This window comes from Schistocerca piceifrons, chromosome 3 (genome assembly GCF_021461385.2).
Source record: "Schistocerca piceifrons isolate TAMUIC-IGC-003096 chromosome 3, iqSchPice1.1, whole genome shotgun sequence".
In the NCBI taxonomy this organism is placed as follows: domain Eukaryota; kingdom Metazoa; phylum Arthropoda; class Insecta; order Orthoptera; family Acrididae; genus Schistocerca; species Schistocerca piceifrons.
In genome coordinates, this window is record NC_060140.1 from 371,614,644 (window position 1) to 371,635,767 (window position 21,124).

The 21,124-nt window shown below is 41.8% G+C and overlaps 1 protein-coding gene across 1 annotated transcript in view; it reads left to right on the top strand.

Annotated features, from left to right (window-relative positions):
• LOC124788665 (meiosis-specific with OB domain-containing protein) overlaps window positions 1–21,124 on the top strand; it is a 230,305-nt gene that overhangs the window by 95,386 nt on the left and 113,795 nt on the right. Inside the window, exon 5 of the mRNA XM_047255941.1 lies at window positions 13,864–14,017. Coding sequence (XP_047111897.1) covers window positions 13,864–14,017 — 154 coding nt within the window. The remainder of the gene's footprint in view (window positions 1–13,863; window positions 14,018–21,124) is intronic.

Here is a 21,124-nt window from a genome sequence, read left to right on the forward strand (position 1 = left end):
ACTTTACAGTGTCCACTTTAGAACACAAATTCACATTGTTATTGCCAAACATAAAAACACGACCGATCCCATCAGAGGCACGCCCACTACTCTCAACTCATCTTGTGGTACTAACAGTATTCCAAGAGTTTACAAAACAAAAGTGTTTACAAACTTTCTTGACAAAAGAAGGAGCGTTACCAAGTTATATTATCATTCTATAAATGAGTCCAGAAATAAATTTAATAATTAGCATCAGATTGCATAAATAATAATAGGGATTTTAAGTGTACTAGATATTTCATTATTTCAAATATTTCTAAAAGAAGAGCAATTTTAACCTTGCATACAGAATCAGTACATATTGAATGAAACAAATTAATTTCTTTTTATACAGTTTAGCCTAAAATATAATATATCGTATACAAAATCACATGAAATTCATTTAGTTAAGCAGCTGACATAATGTTCACCTATACAAAGTTCACAAATATTTCTGGTATCGACTGTTTCTATAAAGCAAAGGTAATGTTAGAGGAGGGTGTCCCATTACATGTTCTACACCTTTATTCTTTATGTGTACATATTTGCAAGTCTCTGCTGCTAGAGAGCTCCAAATTGTAGCATGTAACATGGTAGTCTATAATGTAACTACATCGCTGCATGAAAATCAGCATGCTGCAATAAAGTTTTGATTTTGAAGAATTCATCTACCCATGGAGCACCCTCATCTTTAGCATGACAGTGCCAGACCACAAATGAGTGCTGCAACATATGCAGTAATCTGATACCTTAGGTTCACTATCATCAGTCATCCTTCATACAGTCCCAACTTGGCCCCATCAATTTTCACCTTTTTCCAAAATTTAAAGAGCACCTTCAAGGGCTTCACTTTGATAGTGATGAAGTGGTGCAAGCAGAGGTGAGGTTATGGCTCTGTCGACAAAGTCAAACATTCTATGGTGACAGTGTCAACAAAATGGTCTCTCATTGCGAGAAATGTTTTCATTGCCAGGGTTACTATGTTAATAAATAAATATGTAGACATAAAGAATAAAAATGTAGAATGTTAATAATGTTTGTTTTATTTAAAAAGCTTTAAGGGTTGTGGTATCACAAGGCTTAGGCCTGTCCCACCCCTCATTAAATCGACCAAGACTTATACAAATAATTGTAAGAACAGTTATTATTATTATGTTCTTTAAGTTTGTTTTTGGGTTTTCAGAAATACTGTGGGAAGAAAGTTTATTAATGTTGCAGATTACGTGGAAGACGTTGCCCAACGATCACCACGAAAGTTTGACGTAGCGGCAAGTGGGCAAGGAATAAAACGAATGCTGCAAACTACCGCAAGCCATGGAAGAGCCTGAGCCGCAAGCATCGAACTTCCTAGGTTGTTGTTGGACAACGTCAAAGGAAGAGATATTCTGCTTTCTCTTTGTAAACCGATCGATCGAGTTTTGAAAGGTTCATGTAAAACGTATAGGTGGGTGACACATTAGGTGGGACCCGATGCCTGTAATACTTCCACAGTTATTACAAAGTTGTTAAATGACAAAACCAATAGTTCATCATTTATATAGATAAAAGGTAGTAAAGATATAGGAAAGGAAGAGTTGCAACATCAGAACAAAAAGTGATACATCGCTCAGCAACGAAGAAGGACATAAACAGCAGGCATTACGTGGTGAAAACAAATCAACTGATAAAATAGTAAGTCTGTAATTAAGCATAAAGCCACCTAACACTGCAGGGTTTTTATAAAAAAAAAAACAGAAGCAATACTTTTCACCATGCCCTTGGATAAAAAATGTCTAGAAAAGTTTGCTTCTAATTTAATTAAGTTTCTGTTATTCATTTTAGGTCTCTTTGTAGCTGATCCTTTTTCATTCTCGAGTTAGGTGTTATCTCATATGTTAAGGTCTAATCAGTGCTTTCCACATGACAAAATAAGATGTTTCTTTATTTAACTTCTTGTTACAGTTTTTTAGTTCCTCAATTTTATTTTACATCTCCTTTTAAGTTCTTTATTTCCATTGTTTAAATTTTCAAACAGTCATACTACTTTGACCTCCATTTATGCTTAACAGTTTTTATACTTTTATTTACTGAGCCAAGTTCATTATTGTTAGCATTATTACTGTTAGCGTGATAAGTTCCTAATCCAGCTATTCTGTTCTCCACAATGTAATAATGTAGTTTATCCACACATTACTTAAATTATCATATACCAACAATGATTACAGTGTATCAAACAATGTTTTCTTGTGATACCATTTTGAAAATGAATCATTGTATTTTTTAATCTGGTGTGACATGAATAGTAGAAGTCTAAGGTGTCATCTTGTCCCCTTCTTTTGCATCTTAAAAGCATGTTAAAAACATCCTAATTGTTGACTTTGCCAGTTCTTCCCAGAAGTCCATAGCATTAGGGCATTCCTTTTATACAGTTCTGCCATAAACTATTAAACTCATAGTCTAATTATCTGTCCAGAAGTTTCCTGACACTCTGTTTATTATTCCTCTTTCTCTATTGATTTGCTTCATATAGACCATGTGACGGCAATGGTCAGAGAAGGCATAAGTAGCTATTTCCAAATTAATTGCATTTGTTTTTAATGATACCTGATACACAATTTCTAACCAGTGTGATACCTTCATAATGTAGATGTAAGTCGATACTGAAGCATTTGTTGGTTTCCATGTGTCATGGAAATGAAGGCTTTCATTGAGTGTATTCAGTTCTGTTGAAGTTTGCATGTTGGTCAGTAACATTTAATACATAGTTGAAATCACCACCTAAAGTATTTTTTTGTGGGTTCTTACACAGTAGTTTAGCTCTCTATACCCACAAGGACCATATATATTCAGTATAAGTGTCAAAAGAAGTCCGACCATTTCATGGTCTGAATCCGCCTGTTCTAACTCAGAAAATGAAATTCCTTCTCTCACTAAAATATCTGACCTTCCTCTACATAAACTTCTTGTAGATGAGCTTGTTGCAAGTGAAGCAATAAGGAAAATCATCAAGGAATCATATTTCAAATTTCCTTTTTAGTTTGTTTACCTTTATTGTTGTAAAGTTATAGATTGGCTACATTAAATTGTAGTGTATTTTGTGATAAAAAATATTAAAAACCTCCCAATGAGTATAGAAGTTCATCTGCCCTTGATCTGTATTCATGAATGCCGCTTATCTCATATCCTCATATTCCTGTGTGTGCAGAACTTCGATCGATATACCTAGTTTATCTTTGTTTTCAACCTTATGTTTATTTTAGGTGACACTCAGAATCTCAGTAGTCTTCCTCACTGTTTTTCCTTGTTCTTGTGATGAAGCTCCACATTTTAATCTGTATCTTTCTCTGCAAATGACTGGTGAGGCTAGCCATTTTACTTGTATCACATTGATGTTTTCTTTGTTGCTAGCCACAGAGAACTTCTCCATTTCACAGTCCTCGGACTGAATTACATCCTCATCTCTGTTCGCTCCAATTTCACTGTAACTTATTTGCCTGTCAATAATTTGTTCCTCACTTGTGGTTTCCATCATTTCCTTCTCCTTTTCCATACTTACTGATGTGCTACTTGTTTCATGATCAAGGGTATATGCCATTTCCATTTCATGAAATCCTTTGTGAACTGCTGTAGTTTATTCTATTCTGCAAACTTTCTTTTTTATTTCTGTCTATTCATTTGCATTTCCTTGATTCTGTTGCCCCGTACTAAGAGTATGCATGTTAATTATTGGTATAGCTGTCTCAGATAGCTTGCTATTTTACTTCATTTGTTTATACAGCATTATTTGTTTCTTCTACTCTCTCTACTTGATTTGTCAGTGGCAAAGTGCCTCCAGGAAACCGAGAATGGATGGGATGGAATCCATTTAGACCATGGAAATTTCTAAGTTCCCTTTAATCCAACCTTCACCTTTCAATGACATTGGGAGACACCAAGAATGACACGTTGTTCAGATTCCACATTAAACTGTAGGTCCCTTCACATGGGTATAACTTGGGTATGTTAGGTAGTCAAACATAGTTCTACCAGTATAGATACTCACCTAACTGACATTATTAATACTTCTTTCAGGGTAGGGGTGTTCCCATCAAAACTAAAACTCTCCATAATAAAAGGATAGTACAGCTGACATAAATAATTATAGACCAGTGTCATTATTGTCAGGCTTCTCTAAAGTAATTGAAAGAGTAATGTATGAAAGCCTAGCTGACTTCGTGAATAAAAATAAAATACTAACTAATGCCCAAGATGGGTTTAGAAAGAACAGATCCACAGGAATGGCAGTCTTCCAATTCATGAAAATGGTTATAAATGCCTTGGACAAGAATGGATTAAGCTGTGGAATATTCTTAGATTTATCTAAAGCATTTGATTTAATCAGCCATGACTTATTGCTTATGAAACTAGAATGTTATGGGGTCCAGGGACTTGCCTTCAAATGGTTCAAGTCTTATCTCTCTGATAGACAACAGAAAGTACAAATATGTCATGAAGGCAAACAATATCTTTCAGATTTCAAAAAAAACTAGCTATGGAGTGCCCCAGGGTTCCATGTTAGGCCCTTTGTTGTTCTTGGTGTACATAAACGATTTGCCAAACCATCTGACAGTTGCAGAAACGGTGATGTTCGCTGATGACGCTAGTATTTTTATAAAAGGATACACTGAGGATGATCTACAGCAGAGTGTCTCTAGGACGATAAATGAGACAGGAAAATGGTTCAGTGATAATGCTTTGATCATAAATAAGGATAAAATGGTATTGATGAATTTCAGTAATATTAAAAGTAAAGTAGGAAGAATAGTAAAAGCTGAGTTAGGGAACTATGTTATTGCACAAGCTCCATACACAAAATTCCTCAGTATATGGGTGGATGAGCACTTCAGATGGGAAAAGCATCTAGAAGTTTTAAGTAAAAAACTAAGTAAATGCTGCTACATGCTAAGAATGCTTCGGGAATGCTGCAACACTGAATCATTGCTATGTGCCTATTATGCTTACATGAACAGTTTGCTTCGATATGGTGTGATCTTCTGGGGAAATACAGCAATGGCAAAACAAGCTTTCAAACTTGAAAAAAGGGCTATTAGAATAATGAAAGGGGTTCCCTGCAGAGTGTCATGCAGGGAAATATTTAAAGAATTTAAAATAATTACTCTTCCTAGCTTATACATCTATGAATGTGTATGCTTTCTGAAAACTCACCAGGAATTTTCAACATTAAATAATCAGGTTCATAACCATGAAACAAGGAACAGGGATGATTTTCACAGACACACCCACAAAGGAGCACTCTACCCAAAAAGTGTAAACTATCAGCCCAAAATACTTTTTAGTGCATTGCCTTCTTCAGTAATGAAAATTAAAGAATTCCATAAATTCAAGGTACATCTTAAACAAATTATACTAACACATAGTTTTTATAGCATTGAAGAATATCTTAATTTGGAAAAATAATATTATTTATATATACTGATATAAAATATTTGTATTTATTATCCAAGTTTTTGAAACAAATTAAAGATAAGAAACTATATTGTAACTGACTACATCCATACAATGTATATTGTTAACGGATGAATAAAGAGATTGAATTGAATTGAATATGCAAGTCACCAAAGTCGCATCCAGTTGAAAGACTTGCACTCAGCCCCTGACACACATACAGTTATTGTTATTATTATTATTATTATTATTATTATTGTCATTCATTTGATTGTTTTTAATATATTGCAATGCACTGATTTCATTTCGATTTGACAAAATAGTTGGGTACCTGCTTATCCACTAATATTACATGTCACTAGGAAGTTGTATAGACCTATGATCCCAATAATCCCTTAAACACTCCAACAAAATTGAAAACAGAACAAGTGTAACTGTGATTTGCATATGTTATATATGCTCGATAGCCACAAATAAGCAAATACGATGTGATATGCTTCTGCAAATTCACTCTAGCTAGTTTATTATACATACATTTATATGACTATATATCTGCCTAACCTCGTAGACAGTGCCCTAAATCTTCAGACTGTCTCATATTTCATCAGGTGGAACTTGAAAAGGCAGATCATAAATTCTGACAGGTCATAAAGCTAAACTGACTTAAGTAATTGCAACAGTGCTTACCAAACCATAATCGTGTTTAAATATACAATCACCATCAGTATTTTGTTCTATTTGTGGTGCTGATGAGGTCGACACCATCATCGATATGCATTTGTCTTTGGACTCTGAGCATCGTCTTTGGACTCTGAGCATTGTCTTTGAGCTGTTCTGCCATGTTCAGTTCTTTGTGAGCCTTGCATGTGTTTAGGTGAATAATTGAACTACTAGTAAATGGGTGTTGTTTGGTGTAACCAACCCGAACTTCTCCCTCACTGGTGACCCCGAGTTGTAACGTCTTCCGTTTTCGCCGTTTTACTGTGTCCGCAACCTCCGCGTCGGTTATTTTCACGTTTATTACATCGACACAGCATTCTAACAATGACTTCAGCCCAGCGCCTAACGCCGGATTTTGTGATCGACATGCATCGTGTTGCGGGCGATGTACACCTGCCAGGACTGCAACACGATGCCTCTCACTCGATGATTCCGCTGATTTTGCGGGACATTTTCGAGCCTGCAACGATAAGTGAGGTTAGGAGTGCGCATGACTCCGGCTATCAAACACCTTTGTTCCTGCCACATGTGCCCTCCCTCATCGCCTGTGCAGTTACCTCTTACGTATCTCCATGCAGTGTGGGACCAATGCCGATTTCTGCAAATGCTTCGTCGGACAACCTACTACCGCCACGACGACGATTTGCCACACCGAGATCCATGCAGTACCATGCGGATACCTGCCATGTGGCCGGAACTGCTTCGTCCACAGGTCAACCTCCTCAGCATCCGATCACGCCCACACCTGCCTCTGTTCAGCATCAGCACATGCCTTCCTACTTCGATACCTCGTCCTGCAACAGGAACAATTACTTGTTATCTGTGCCTGACCCCACCTCCGTCCCACTGCTATGCCTCAGTGTTTTGTGCCACGACATTCACCTTATCCGCACACTGTTTTGAGTGCACCCCGTCCCATGTTCGACATCATTTCCCACACTGTGCTTTTGGACAGCCCGCACCTCCGCAGCCTCCCCGCAACACAGGTGGCCCCGGCTCTGGTCATACGTCGAGCTTTCCGGGGACTAACATGCGTTCTCAAACTTTGAAATTTTTCTCACCTGTCGCCCCCGTGCTGGCTCCAGTCGAGCTTCCGCTACTGTTCTTGGCACATCTTGGTGCCTCATCCACGTTGGTCTTCCGCGACATGTCAATCCGAACACACCCACAACGTGTTGAGCTTCCACAACCGCAATCGACACATTACGGTGTCTCACCCACGTCGGCCTTCCACGTCGCGACGGATCGTGCTCAACCACAACGTGTCACCTTCATGGTACTACCCGAACAGCCATTGTTGCCACATCCCCTGGATGCACACTCTCCTGGAATACTATAGCAACAACAGTTCAATTCAGGCAGTGCCACGACGAACTCATCTCAACCTGTTCTTCCGAACATTCTACAACACTTACCGACGCTGCCGCTGTTTAATCTCGACAGAGCTACAACCAGGTTCAAAATTGTGGACGAAGTGTTGGACCATTACAAACTCGATGAGTCAACCAGGTTTCTGTGCCTCATCACGCACCTGCACGACCAGGAGGACTTGAGTGCTGACCTGGTCAATGCCCCGGACTCATCTACCCGGTACACTCTAGCCAAAAAGACAGTTCTACGTCGGCTTGCACACTCAACTGAGGCAGCAATACGGCAAGTGCTCCACGTCAAGCAACTAGGCAATGACAAACCTTCCCAGTGTTGGCGACGGCTACGTGCCCCGCTCCCTGGTCAGCGCGGATCTACTCTCTGACACAGCTCTTCTCGCCATCTGGTCAGATAAACTATCGCCTCACATCCGCTTTGCTCTGGCTCAAAGGTCTCCCGAACCTGTTGAGCAAAGAATGACAATTGCTGACAAGCTACATGATGCATCACTACTCTATTTCACCAGCCACTGCCTACCTGACAAGTCTCAGGTTCAGGCTCATCATCCTGCGGTTGGGGCCGTACTGTGCCGACCGTTCCGCTCGCTCCGGGAAGCAGTAAACGTGCAACTGGGACATCACCGGCTCCGCCCACGGTCACACCCCCTCCTGCAACCGAACCTGATGCGGCCTCCGAACCTCGGCCACCACCACTGGCAAAGAACGTTCCGCAGGAAATGCAACCGCACTACCCGTACTGTTATTTCCACACACGGTTTGGTGAGGCGGCACGGAACTGCAGACCACCCTACTACTTCCCAAATGCCAGTCACAGGTAGGTCCAGGTGCCGCCTCCTGTGCACAACATGACAGGCACCCCCCAGTGCTCCATTCTATCCGGGAATGACAGGTAATTGCGGACGACTTTACATTAAAGACATTTCGTTGGGATACCTTTTCCTAGTGGACACAGGGGCCGATGTTTCGCTACTGCCTACGTCCTTAGCGTCGTTGAACATCCGCCCTCATCATACTTCACTGCAAGCCGTGAATTCAACTAAACTACAATGCTCGGGTTCAACCTCCCATGTCATCTCACTCTCCACAAACTGCAAACTCGAGTGGACTTTTTTAGTGTGCAAAATTGACGAACCTATACTAGGCATTGGCTTCTTGCGACACCACAGACTTTCACTGGACTCACTTCCCCTGTGCTCTGTCGAGCAAACCCCCCCATGACACATCGGCCTGGGCTCATCTCATCCGTACATGCTCGTCTCTGTCGATGACATTACAAGAAACCACGCACAAGTGCCTTGTCGAGCTTGAACACGTCGCTCGCCTACGCAAGGTAAACTTTGAGCTCTCCCTCCGGCTCCATGAAACACAGCTCCATCTCTCCGATGCAGTAAAGGAATGACAGACACTACAGCAAGGTCAGTAAGTGTGACAAATCTGCTTGCAGTCCCAGCAATCAAGCATCCATGTGTTTACCTCCCGCTACCCCTCGCAAATGTGCTATCATGTCTGCCATACCATGTACTGACAGTTCCGCATGGCCACACCCTCCTAACATGGCAGCTTTGGACACTCGGCCGGACACAAGTACGCATGTGTGACGAGCGTCAAGTGTTCCCGAACTGACGGCCCCTACCCCGCCCCTCGCGGCCAGCACCTCAAACTACACAACTTTGGCTCCTGCGCGCCGCAGTGCGACCACCACTGACAACACAAACAGTGCACTCATGCCAAGCATTTCGCCCGCGACCGTGCTGCCGCAGGCTGTGCCCTCGGACAATGGACTCACTAACATCTCACAAGCTCTACCGAGCTCATCCGACCATGGTGCCACTGCTTCAGGCTGGTGGCCATCTGGGATACTTTGCCACCTCGGCTCCTGTCGGATCCGCCGAGTGGCTCCAAACACCACGACCACGGCCTGCCTGTCCCGCCCGCCATACATTGTAAATAAACCACCTCCAGCGCCACCGGCAACATTTCTGTCATCACCAACGGCACGGTTCACAAGCTTCGCCTCATGCCAGGTCCCCCGATCTCCAGTAAACCACGACGACTTTGTCCCGAGCACCTCTCCGCCCTTAAAAATCAGATTTCTGAACTACTAAGCTCTGGCGTCATTGAACCCTCTGCCAATAGCTGGTCTACGCCCATACATATGACACCCAAGAAAGACGGGTCCTGGCACATGTACGGAGACTATCATCAACTAAACGCACGAACAACTATGGACGCCTACCCCATACCCAACATGGCCGACTTTACCAGTTCCCTCGCAGGTATGACCACGTTCTCTGTCATTGATTGCAAACGGGCCTACCATCAGATCCCCATGGCACCTGAAGACATCGAGAAGACAGCAATCACCACCTCGATCGGGTTATTTCAGTTTCAATTCATGCCCTTCGGTCTGAAAAACGCAACCCAGACCTGCCAACACTTCATCAACGAAGTGCTATTCGACCTAAAATTCTGCTTTGCATATCTTGATATCTTGATGACATTCTTGTGTTCAGTTCCTCCGTAGAGGAAAACATTTGAAATGTGCAAACTGTTATGAACACTCTCACGGCAGCAGGCATCAAGACCAACCAGGACAAATTGCAGCTACATCAACCGGCTGTCACTTTTCTTGGTTTTCGGGTCTCTGCCGATGGCATTTCACCGCCCCCTGAGAAAGTACAAGCAATACTAAACCTACCCAGACCCTAATCATTCAAAGAGCTCCGGCGCTTTCTGGGCACGGTTAATTATTATCGTTGACATCTACCTCGGGCTGCGGAGATTCAGGCTCCACTGATGGATGCCTTGGCAGGCCAACATGTCTGGATCTCGGCCCGTTCCATCGACCCCTGCTATGACTGACTCTTTCACTGCCCTCAAAACTCTTCTTGCCGAGGCCTGCACCATCGGGCATCCTCATCTCAATGTACAGCTTTTCATGACCACAGACGCGAGGGATACTGCCATTAGCGCTGTCCTTAGCCAGACAAACGATGGCCAAACTTCGCCTCTGCAGTTCTTCTTGCGCAAGTTCACCAATGCACAATGGAAATATTCCGCATTTGACAGGGAGTTGCTCATGGTGTACAAAGCGATCAAGCATTTTAAGACTGACGTTGAGGGATGTCCTTTCTATGTGTTAACGGACCACAAATCCCTGGCTGCAGCCATTACAAACCCACCAGCTGACCCGTCTCCTCGCCGCTTCAGATACATGGACTTCATATCTCAGTTCACCACCGATGTCAGACACATAAAGGGTGCTGACAATATAGTTGCTGATTTCCTTTCTCGAGGCGACGCCGTCCATTCGCTGTTAGACCTCTCTGATCTGCCTAACCTCCAACGAGCCGACGAGGAAACACAAAACCTGATTTCAGACTCTACTTCTTCACTACACTTCGTCCACAACACCTTCCCTGGCATTTCTGGTGAGATCTGGTGCGACGACAGTACGGGCGCGTTATGCCCCCTCATCCCAACCACGCTCCTTCGAGCTGTCTTCAACGCATTGCATAATTTAGCCCGCCCCGGTGTTCGTGCGTCCGCCCACCTCGTAGCGGAGTGCTTTGTGTGGAGAAATGTCAACAAGGACTGCCAGCAATGGGCATGCTCTTGCGTCGCATGCCAATGCTGCAAAGTACACAAGCACACTTCGACCCCCCTTGGCTCCTTTTCGATCCCTCCTGGGCGTTTCCAGCATATTCATATTGACTTTGTCGGCCCCTCTAACGGCTTTCATTATGTTCTCTCATCTATCGACCGAACAACTCGCTGGGTCGAGGTTGTCCCCCTCCCCAGTATTACGGCAGAAACTGTTGTTTGAGCTTTTGTCGAGTCATGGATATCGCGTTTCGGATGTCCAGCTATCATCACGCCTGGCCAGGGCAGACAATTTGAGTTGGCCCTGTTCAACGGGATTTGTAACATTTGTGGCATCCGGCACATCCATACCACAGCATATCATATGCAAAGTAACGGGCTAGTCAAGTGCTGGCATCGCACTCTGAAGGCGGCTCATCAATGCCACAACTCTCTATGGACAGAGGCCCTTCCCCTTGTGCTACTCGGCATTCGTACGATCCATAAGGAAGACCTCAAAGGCACGATAGCTGAGTTCGTATATGTCCAGAACATTGTTCTACCTGGCGAACATGTGAGCCCTTCCGCTTCTCTCCCTCAGTCTGACTTACCCTTCTTCGCTGACCGTGTGAGACGCCACTTCATTAACCTCCATATCCCTCTGCCCGCGAGCCATTCCCGCCCTAAGGTTCACGTCCAGAAATCTCTGGACAATTGCGAGTACGTCATGCTCCGAGATGACACTGTCCGTTCTCCCCTCCAACCTCCATATATCAGCCCATACCGAGTTCTCCGGCACTCAGCCAACACCTATGACATCCAGATGAAAGATTCAGCTGTTACAGTCTCTATCAACAGACTTAAGCCTGCTCATGTCAAGCCTTCTTCTACCCCCCCTTCAGGCCACGACCACGCCACTCACTGTTGTGGCTCACAACGCTCCGACCACTCCCTCCACGTCGGACTAACACACTCGATCGAGTGACTTCCAGTTCCAATTGTCGAGCTCTCCTCCGACCTCACCCTCTACTCCGGTCTCAAGCACTCTGTCGAGTGCCCACATGCTCCCCACGTCGAGCTTACCTACGATCACGCCCTTGCCGCCGGGCCTTTCGCTGGTCCCTTTGACCTCTCCACCGTGGCCTGCCTCGCCCTGTCGAGGTTTCTCAAGGGCTTCCCCCCCATCTTGAACGTGCCCTCGCTCAAGGTGTTTATGCCTGTCCCCCTGGAAATAATCCACAGAATTTAATAATACTGCACGATTATACACTGTTCATGTCGCTTTGTTCCACCTGCAAACCGCCGGCCTACCTGTCGCTGCACGACCAGCATGACACCTGGTTCACTTCAACGACTTCCAGGTTCGGTGGCTGAACCTTCCTTCACGACATCTACCCACACAGCTCCCTCAGCTCCCTGACGACGCTGTCCAGCTGACCGTGGTCCAGCTCCTGCGGACCACTCCTGCCGACATCTTAGTCACTCCCCTCCCTCCGGCCTCTCAAGAGTACTCCGTACTGCGGGGGGGGGGGGGGGGATATGCGTTCATCTTTGGATTCTGAACATCGTCTTTGGACTCTGAGCATTGTCTTTGGGCTGTTCCGCCATGTTCAGTTCTTTGTGAGCCTTGCATGTGTTTAGATGAATAAACGAACAACTGCTAAATGGGTATTGTTTGTGTAACCAACCCGAACTTCTCCCTCATATTCTTTCATAAACATAGTCATATTCTTTCAGAAACATAGTCATATTCTTTCATAAACTTGTGTCAGTTCTGTTTTCTGTTATATGTTTATGTGTTCCATGTGTCGATCTGCCATAGGTGAGTGATTGTCTTTCCTTAGTTTTATTACTTACCCACTGATAAAAAATTGTGGCAGATAGCAAAGTAAAATTTGAAAACAAATTGAGAAAGTTTCACTTCACATCTCCATCTGTTCCATAGAAGAATCTCTATTACTCTATCACGTAAACAGTGGTGGATAGCAATTACCAACTCATATCTCTATATTTTTTTTCTCCTTGTAATAAAAAAAAACTTAGAAATGTTGAAAATGTAACCATATGTACAAATTAATTTGCGATGTGAATGTAAAATGGGTCATTCCTTATCATTATGATGTATCAAGCAAAATGATCCGTGGAACATGTAAATAACTGATTAAACTTTAATTTTGATGTTTCTGACAAACCTGCCTTTTGGTAACATTGTCCACTTGAACACCTAAAAACTCCTCGTCAACCAGTTATACTTCAGCCACCAGCCAGTTCCTAAAGGAGAACCGAGATGGACATACACTATTCCTCTCAAAGATAAACTTCATCTTTATTATATGTGAAAAGAACATTTTCACTGCACTTAGAATTATGAAGCTACACAACAAGGGTAAGTGACAAGTGTGCACACTGTAAACATAACTGATCCTTCACAATGGTCACAGTGTGTGACTGCACACCAAGAACGGACTCTGAAACCACTGAGCCATTGAGAGACATTTTATGTATACATGTTCTAATAAACTGTAACAGGTAGATATTGGTAATTTTACCAGGTTCTCTTACAATATAGTTTCTAATTAAAGTTGTGGTAACTAATAGAAAAGGGTACTTTACATAATGAAACAAGTTACTGTAGTGTAACATCTTAAGATTATACTGTGAGTTTGTTTCCTATAATGTATACAACTATCAAAACCATGTTTTTTCACTATAAATTTTTAATTTACAGATTGGTCCTATCAGAACAATAAAAACAAAGGATGGAAGAAGCATTATATGCCGGGATATAACAATAATGGATCAAACCAGTTCTGGACTGCCAGTGCAATTATGGAATGCTGCAACTGCACATCGTGCAGACTCTTGGGAGCCTCGCAACACAGGTAGGTGCCTGTTCTTCTGTGTTGAGAACTTGTTTTAATATATCAGGTGTGGGTTGTAAATAACAATACATGTGGAGTCAAATGACACCTATTATTATTTAGACTTACATTACATTATGGGATAGAAATATTTGTTTCCAAAAATTATCAGTCCAAATTACATTAATTTTAATTTTATTGGTGGTTGCTGGTTTTAATTATCTACAAACATCATCAGGCCAGTTTTAAAATTCATAACACAAAACGAGTCAAAACTATAACAGCAGCCAGGCCCTCAAACCGGAATTTTTAGTATTTTTAATATTATGTCACTGTTCACCATCTACTCTGCTTTACAAGAGCTGAAGCCTCATATAATTTCGTGAATCTTCCTCTACTGTTTTTCATCAATTCCTTTACATCTGAAAGTACTTTCACTTGACTTTCAGTCATAATCAAGAATAAAGAATATACACATGACCAAAAGTTTTAAATATCAGACTTGACTACATTGTCTTCTTGTGGTACACACATTGAGGTTTGTACAATACCTTATTCACAAAAGAAACAGAAATCCTTCTGAAAACAAGGATGATTTTGGTTAGGTACAAAAAATTGTTACAAAACAAAGCAGGGGCTGTCTCCTAAGTGTACATCTTGTGACAAAAACAGTGAAAATCTTTATCTCTTGGTGATGATTAGTAGTCTTTAGTAGTATGTCCTCCCCACATGCGGATGAGTGCTTCCACTCTGTGAGACATGCTCTGAATGAGACCATCAAGTTTATTTTGGGTTGTGACGTCCCACTCCTCAATGGCAGCTTCAGTGAGCTCCTGAAAATAGACAGGATACTGAGCCATAGCCATTTTCGACAGGTCCCATTCATGCTCAATTGCATTCATGTCTGGGGCTGTGCTGGCCAATGCATTTGGTTGATGTTGTATCTTTGAAGATACCGAGACACTGCTACAGGTATGGTGTAGTCTTGCATTATCGTCGACTAGGATAAAATTGTCACCAACTTTACATCTATACGGCCTTAATATCATTTGTAGAACCTCTTGGAGGTATCGGCATCCAGTCAAATTGCAGTAGATGGGAATTAGAGGGGTCCACCATCTCATTGTTATTGCTGCCATGAACATTACAATTCCACCTGCAAACGAATGGACTTCCTGAATGTATCTGTGTTACTGGTGTCGTCTAGCACTTCCCCAAATCCTGACACATCTAGTGTCTGGTAACAAACCAAACCAGGTCTTGTCAATGAAGATGACATTACTCCATTCTGCAATGGTCCAATATTGATGTGCAAGAGCCCAGGTCTTTCAATTGCTTCAGTTCCATTGGTGCAGTTCAAAACTTCTCATTGGTCTTCTGGAATGGAGACCATCTTGATGCAATCTTCTATGCACTGTTTGGTTGGAGATATGAATCCCTGTTGCCCAAGAAAAGTCATTTCCAATATTTTTGCCATTTGAAGTTGGGCATCAGCGAGCCGACAATCGGAGGAAACGATCCTGCACTGGTGTTGTCATATAAGGGCGACCACTATCGTTCACATTTCCCATCTCCTTGCACTCTTTCCACACCTTAGACACAGCACTTTGAGTGACATGTAACCGATTGGCAAAATCTTGCTGTATATGGCCTGCTGAAAGTAAAGCCACAAAACTTGACTCTATCAAAGTGTTGTGCACCTCTATGTGGCGTATTATTGCAGTACTGAACACAAACTGAATGGAATTTTTGTTGATACTGGACTGCTCATGGTGTGCCGCTGCAGCAGCGGTATTTTTAAATGACTGGGAAATGGCCACTTAGCATGCCAGTAGTAAACACATGTCCAGTATATGGGCTCTAACTGGATAAAGCATGAAGTGACTAGGTCAATGAGACTTCTGCTACGGTAAACTATATTTTACAATAGTATTTCAAACTTTTGTTGAGAGTGTATTAAGAAAGCATTTTGAGACTAAAAATTTTGATTGTATCTAGTATAATCCCAAACATTTTGGGAGGGGGGATGGACCCCCATCTCCCCCCCCCCCCCCCCCTACCACCACCCCCACCACCCCTTGCAAGCCTGACAGCCGTTTACGTCCTAAATGCAACATGGAATCATAATTCCTCCCACACACCAGGTGACAAAGTCACAGAAAATGAGTCAGGGGACAAGTTTCAGGGCTGTTCTGCAGCATTTCTGTCAACTTCTGCCACTGTCACAATACGGAAGTCACAAGTCTCAAATTCCTCATTGAACCTGTGACAATGTTATGAAACTTATTGTAGTCTGAACGTTTTTCGAGTCAGTTTCTACTTTCCTGCCATAGAGACAACATTGAAAATAATTGAAGATTTTCAAGTCTTACCATATCCTTGGGATGTGAAATCCCATGACTACAAAAACAGAAGAAGAAGCAGCATTTGGCAAAAAATTAAGAAATGTTGTCACATAACATAGGAAAAAAAAAAAAAACACACAGTTGAAAATCACAATTCAGGTGAGAACACAATAAGTTGTGAGAGTCAAAAAGAAAAGTGGTTCTTCTCCAAAAAAGTCGGACTGACTTAGTTACCGTCCATTACAGCTTGTACTACAAGGCATGGAATCCAGGGGAAGCTGGCATACAATACATACTGAGATGAAGGTGATGAATATAGACAGACTTCCAGTGAAGTTGGTACGTTTCATTTTATTTCACAGTTTCTGCATTACGGTACACTGACTTTTAGTTGCACTGTAATGAGATATATTAATTATACAGTGTGATTTTTTTTCGTGGTGCACAAATTCTAGGGATTGACCGATGAGAGGATACAGAACAAAAAGGTCCAATCAACTTATGTCTGGAAATGCATAGTTTCCATGCTAGGGACCATTTATTCAATCATAGTTTGTTACAACGACTGCGGTCTAATACACGCTGTACCATGCAGCTACAGTTACAGTATGCGTAGTTTCCTCTTAGACAGTGGTACTGTTCCTCATACATTATGCTGTAGTAATTGATAATGTTGTGTCCGATTCACTTGTCTTGCTGACTCATCTTGTAATGGATGTGATACAGCATTGTACACAATGGTTCCGTAATTGAATCGAGAGGTTGCTGACATGGTGTTTACTTACGGAAAGGCAAACGGCAATGGGTTGCAGGCAGCAAGGTTGTATCAGGAGACTTATCCCCATCGACAGCACCCACAGCATTCAATGTTCGCAACAGTGTTTCGCCATTTGTTTGACACAGGGTCATTTCAGAAAGCAGTTAAATCATGAAGGACATATCCGAAATGTCCGGACATCAGACTTGGAGGAAAACATGATTAACTCTGTACAGTGGCGGATTCACATATAGGCCTACTAGATATGCGCCTAGAGGTGGCACCTTAAGGGGAGCGGAATTTTTTGCTCTGTACTCATTTTAACCTTTTACGTTTTAAAATAACTGCACTTACAAGTGACAAAATTTTTTAATATTGTTAAACAATTTGCTAGTTTAAGTAAGCCTTAAGAACAAAGTTCGACAATACAAGCTTGAAAATATACATAGTTTACTTGGTGACTGAATGGAAATTTAACATTGGGTTTCTGTCTGGTATCATCTTCATGATTGTTCAAAATATTCTGAAATAAGCTGCCAGGACAGCAATCTATAATACAATAAATAAATGTAAATGTAGTGTGACTGGGGCCTCCTGTCAGGTGGACCATTCACTGGGTGCAAGTCTTTTAATTTGATGCCACTTGGGCGACTTGCGTGTCAATGGGGATGAAATGATGATTATTAGGACAACACGACTCACAGTAATTAATGTGAAAGCTCTGTGATCTTCAGTATCTGAGCTTTGATTTAATGGCACCCGTTTAACAATACATGTTGATACTGGGGGTGTTTTACATTTTTAAACACATGTTTATACAAAAAGAACATAAGCAGAATAGCTAATAATGTGTGAAATACGTTTCACAACAGTTTAAAAATTTTATTTATTTATTTAGTAACTTTTTTTGGTGAAAAAAGAAGAAGAAACCAACTTTTGTCTCTTTCATTTATTGTGCTGCAGCCTGTATGATATCAAAGTTCCCACTCTGTGCAATCGAATAGTACGTGGCATTGAAAATTTTATATTAAACTTCTTAAATCAGCTTTTTTTTCTTCGAGGATAGGTTATTTTTATTCTATATTGGAACAAAAGGTGCATTTGCATGTAAACATAACAGCAGTGTTCACACAAATGACAACACACCACATCAACTGCCAATAAAATTACTTAAACCTTGCAGTCTGTCTTCTCTGCCCACAGAAACCGCTAAAATGTTATAAGAATAAGTGGGATAAGAATCAATCCAGCATACTTCACTGCAAGAAATTTACTGCAAAAATTATTTGCTTTTTAAATTAGAAAGATAGTGTCAAGAATATTCAGAACATAGGCCCTATCTGTGTCCCAGCTAAAGTTCTGGTGACACAGGAAACAGAAACCAAAAAAGGGACTGTCCAATTTTCTTTACGATACGAATTCCAGCCAGCAGGTGTGCTTATAGTGTTCACTGATAACAGAGAAACAGGCGACAATGCAATTGAATTATTCTGCATTGTCATTCTTTCACAGCACAGTTACGTCAAGTAATCCGAGTTGGTCAGTTTATCACTCCGTGTATAAAGGAAAAATCTTTCTGCTCGTGTGCCGTGTTTAAAGTAAAAAGCTTTGTGTTCATGTATGATGTAGTACAATTGGAACTGGATACAGTCTTTCTTTCCTTTTACAAATTTTTTTCTTTTGTTTTGATTGTTGGTTGACTATTTTGTAGGTGCCTTAACATGAATAACAGTGAAAAAAGCAAACGTGCAAAATTAAGTGGGGCGGCATTTCTGAAATTATTGAAGGAAAGGCGAGAACGAGAAGCCAATGTTCTAAAAATGCTTGGCTGGTTCGACTTCGAGTTCAAGGAGTATGTATGGTATTTCTCGCACTGCAGTTGTTGTAAAAGAAGTAAATACAGGTGAAACAAAAATTAAAAATGAAGGAAAGGAAATTGTTTCTGATTTTGAGTGTCACGAATAAATAAGTGTAGAGTCAGATATTACAAAAAGATTTAGCCTCGTTAGTGATGATCCTGTAGAATGGTGTGTCAATGAATCAACAGTCAACATTCTCTTACAACGTGGCATTAATCAAGATTGAACGGTGATTTTTCTAATTCAAGAAGACCAATAGGTGATAAAACCAGATATTTGAACAAAAATATATTTTACCGTAAACTTTTAAGTGGTGAATCAACTTTGTGTGGTTTTTTAGTAGTACTCCTGTAGCACCGGTGCTGTGGTTTGTGCACCACGTGAATTATTCGGAGGTTAGGCCGCGATTGCTACTAATGGTATTGTAGATTGTAAAAATATTTCTAATAATTTATCTCATCATGAGAATTCACTTGCACACAAAAATTCTTAGTTATCACTCTTAACAAGAAAAAAGTCACTTGGAACAATAAATAACCTTTTCGAGTCATAATGTTCTGGCACAGTGTGTTGAAACGGGTTATTAAGTAGCCTAGTGAAGAAGCTGACAAGTCATGGACTTCCCCCACATGGACACGTTGAAAGATTCCAATCATTACATAATGGTAAATTTATGATATATCTTGAACTTTTCTCGCAGAGCACAGTGAACGATATGGACATCCAGGGCAGGGACATACAAGTTATATTTCTTCAACAATCTGTGATGAAATAATAGAGCTTATTTCTGAACGAATAAAAAGAATTATCATAAGTGAAATAAATCAGGCCAAATATTTCTCTATAGTAGTAGATTCTACTGTGGACATTTCACATATTGATCAATTATCTTTCGTATTAAGATATGTGAACAAAAATGGTGAACCTGTTGAATGTTTCCTTCTGTTTTTATGAAACCTGGGACACAAGTCCGAAAACTTAGCTGAGACCATACTAAAAGTCCTGTCTGCAGATTCCATTGATATTACTGATCCTAGAGACCAGTTATATGACAACGCAAGCAATATGTCAGGAACCTACACTGGTTTGCAGACACGCATTAAAGAACAAAAGCTGAAATCGTATTATGTGCCTTGTGCAGCACATTTAGTCTGCACTAGTGCTGCAAGCTGTTGTCAGGAAGATGTTCATTTTTCAATGTAGTGTAAAATCTTCTCTAACAGGGTCTTTTGGACGGCCGAGTAAAATGTTATTGCGTCCATTTCCTGTTAGGATGGGATGCTTGGGTGGTAGTTCCGGGTAGTGCAAAATGTGGAACACGGAAAACTTAGTTTTACCATTTATTAATAAAGGCAGTGCGACAATACATTATGCGCGTCTGGCAATCCGTCATCACTGTGTCAAGAGCGATACATGTTCGCAACTGGTCGGTCTCAGACTGACTGCTCTTCGTAGCTGGTGGCTGTGTACCCGCCATGGCGCGCAACTTAAGATTGCATTTCCCGTTAGCACTCCGCGTGATAAGCGCACAGCACGGCGACTCTGGCGCTGTCCACTATGGCGGTACAATTCTGTTGTGACAGTGCCATGAGATTTAGAAGTGCCACTACGTCAGTACGTGAACACGGCAATAGAGGCGCTCCGCAGCTCGGCTAAGCGCGGGAGTGTCACCTAGCTATGAACGGCGCCGGCCGCATGTCACGGCACGGCAGTCGAGTGACAGATACGGAGTTGGTAGCATGTAACCCACTATTCTTACTACGTTTGTATATCCACGCAATTTATTAGTGATTAAAGGTTATGCCACTTTTTGGCGACGAGGTATTTTTTTTCCTGCGTTGTGGAATTGTGTGTTCGTGTCTGGGCAGACATGGAACAGCTTCTGCAAGCGCTCTTTGAACAACAAACACAGCTGACAGCTGCTATTCAGGCATTGTCAACGTCGCTTACTCATCGTCTGTCTTCCTCTTCTCCGCCTCCGTTCCCTCCTTACGACGAGGCCGCTGAAGACTGGGAGGATTATGAGAAGTGTTTGCGGCAACATTTCTTGGCTTTCAGCGTTGTCGACGCTCCTATGTGTAAGTCGTTATTTCTCTCTTGGATTTCCCCATGGATCTATCAGCTGCTATCTCAGTTAGCCCCTCTGCGGGAACCTGCCTCTCTGTCC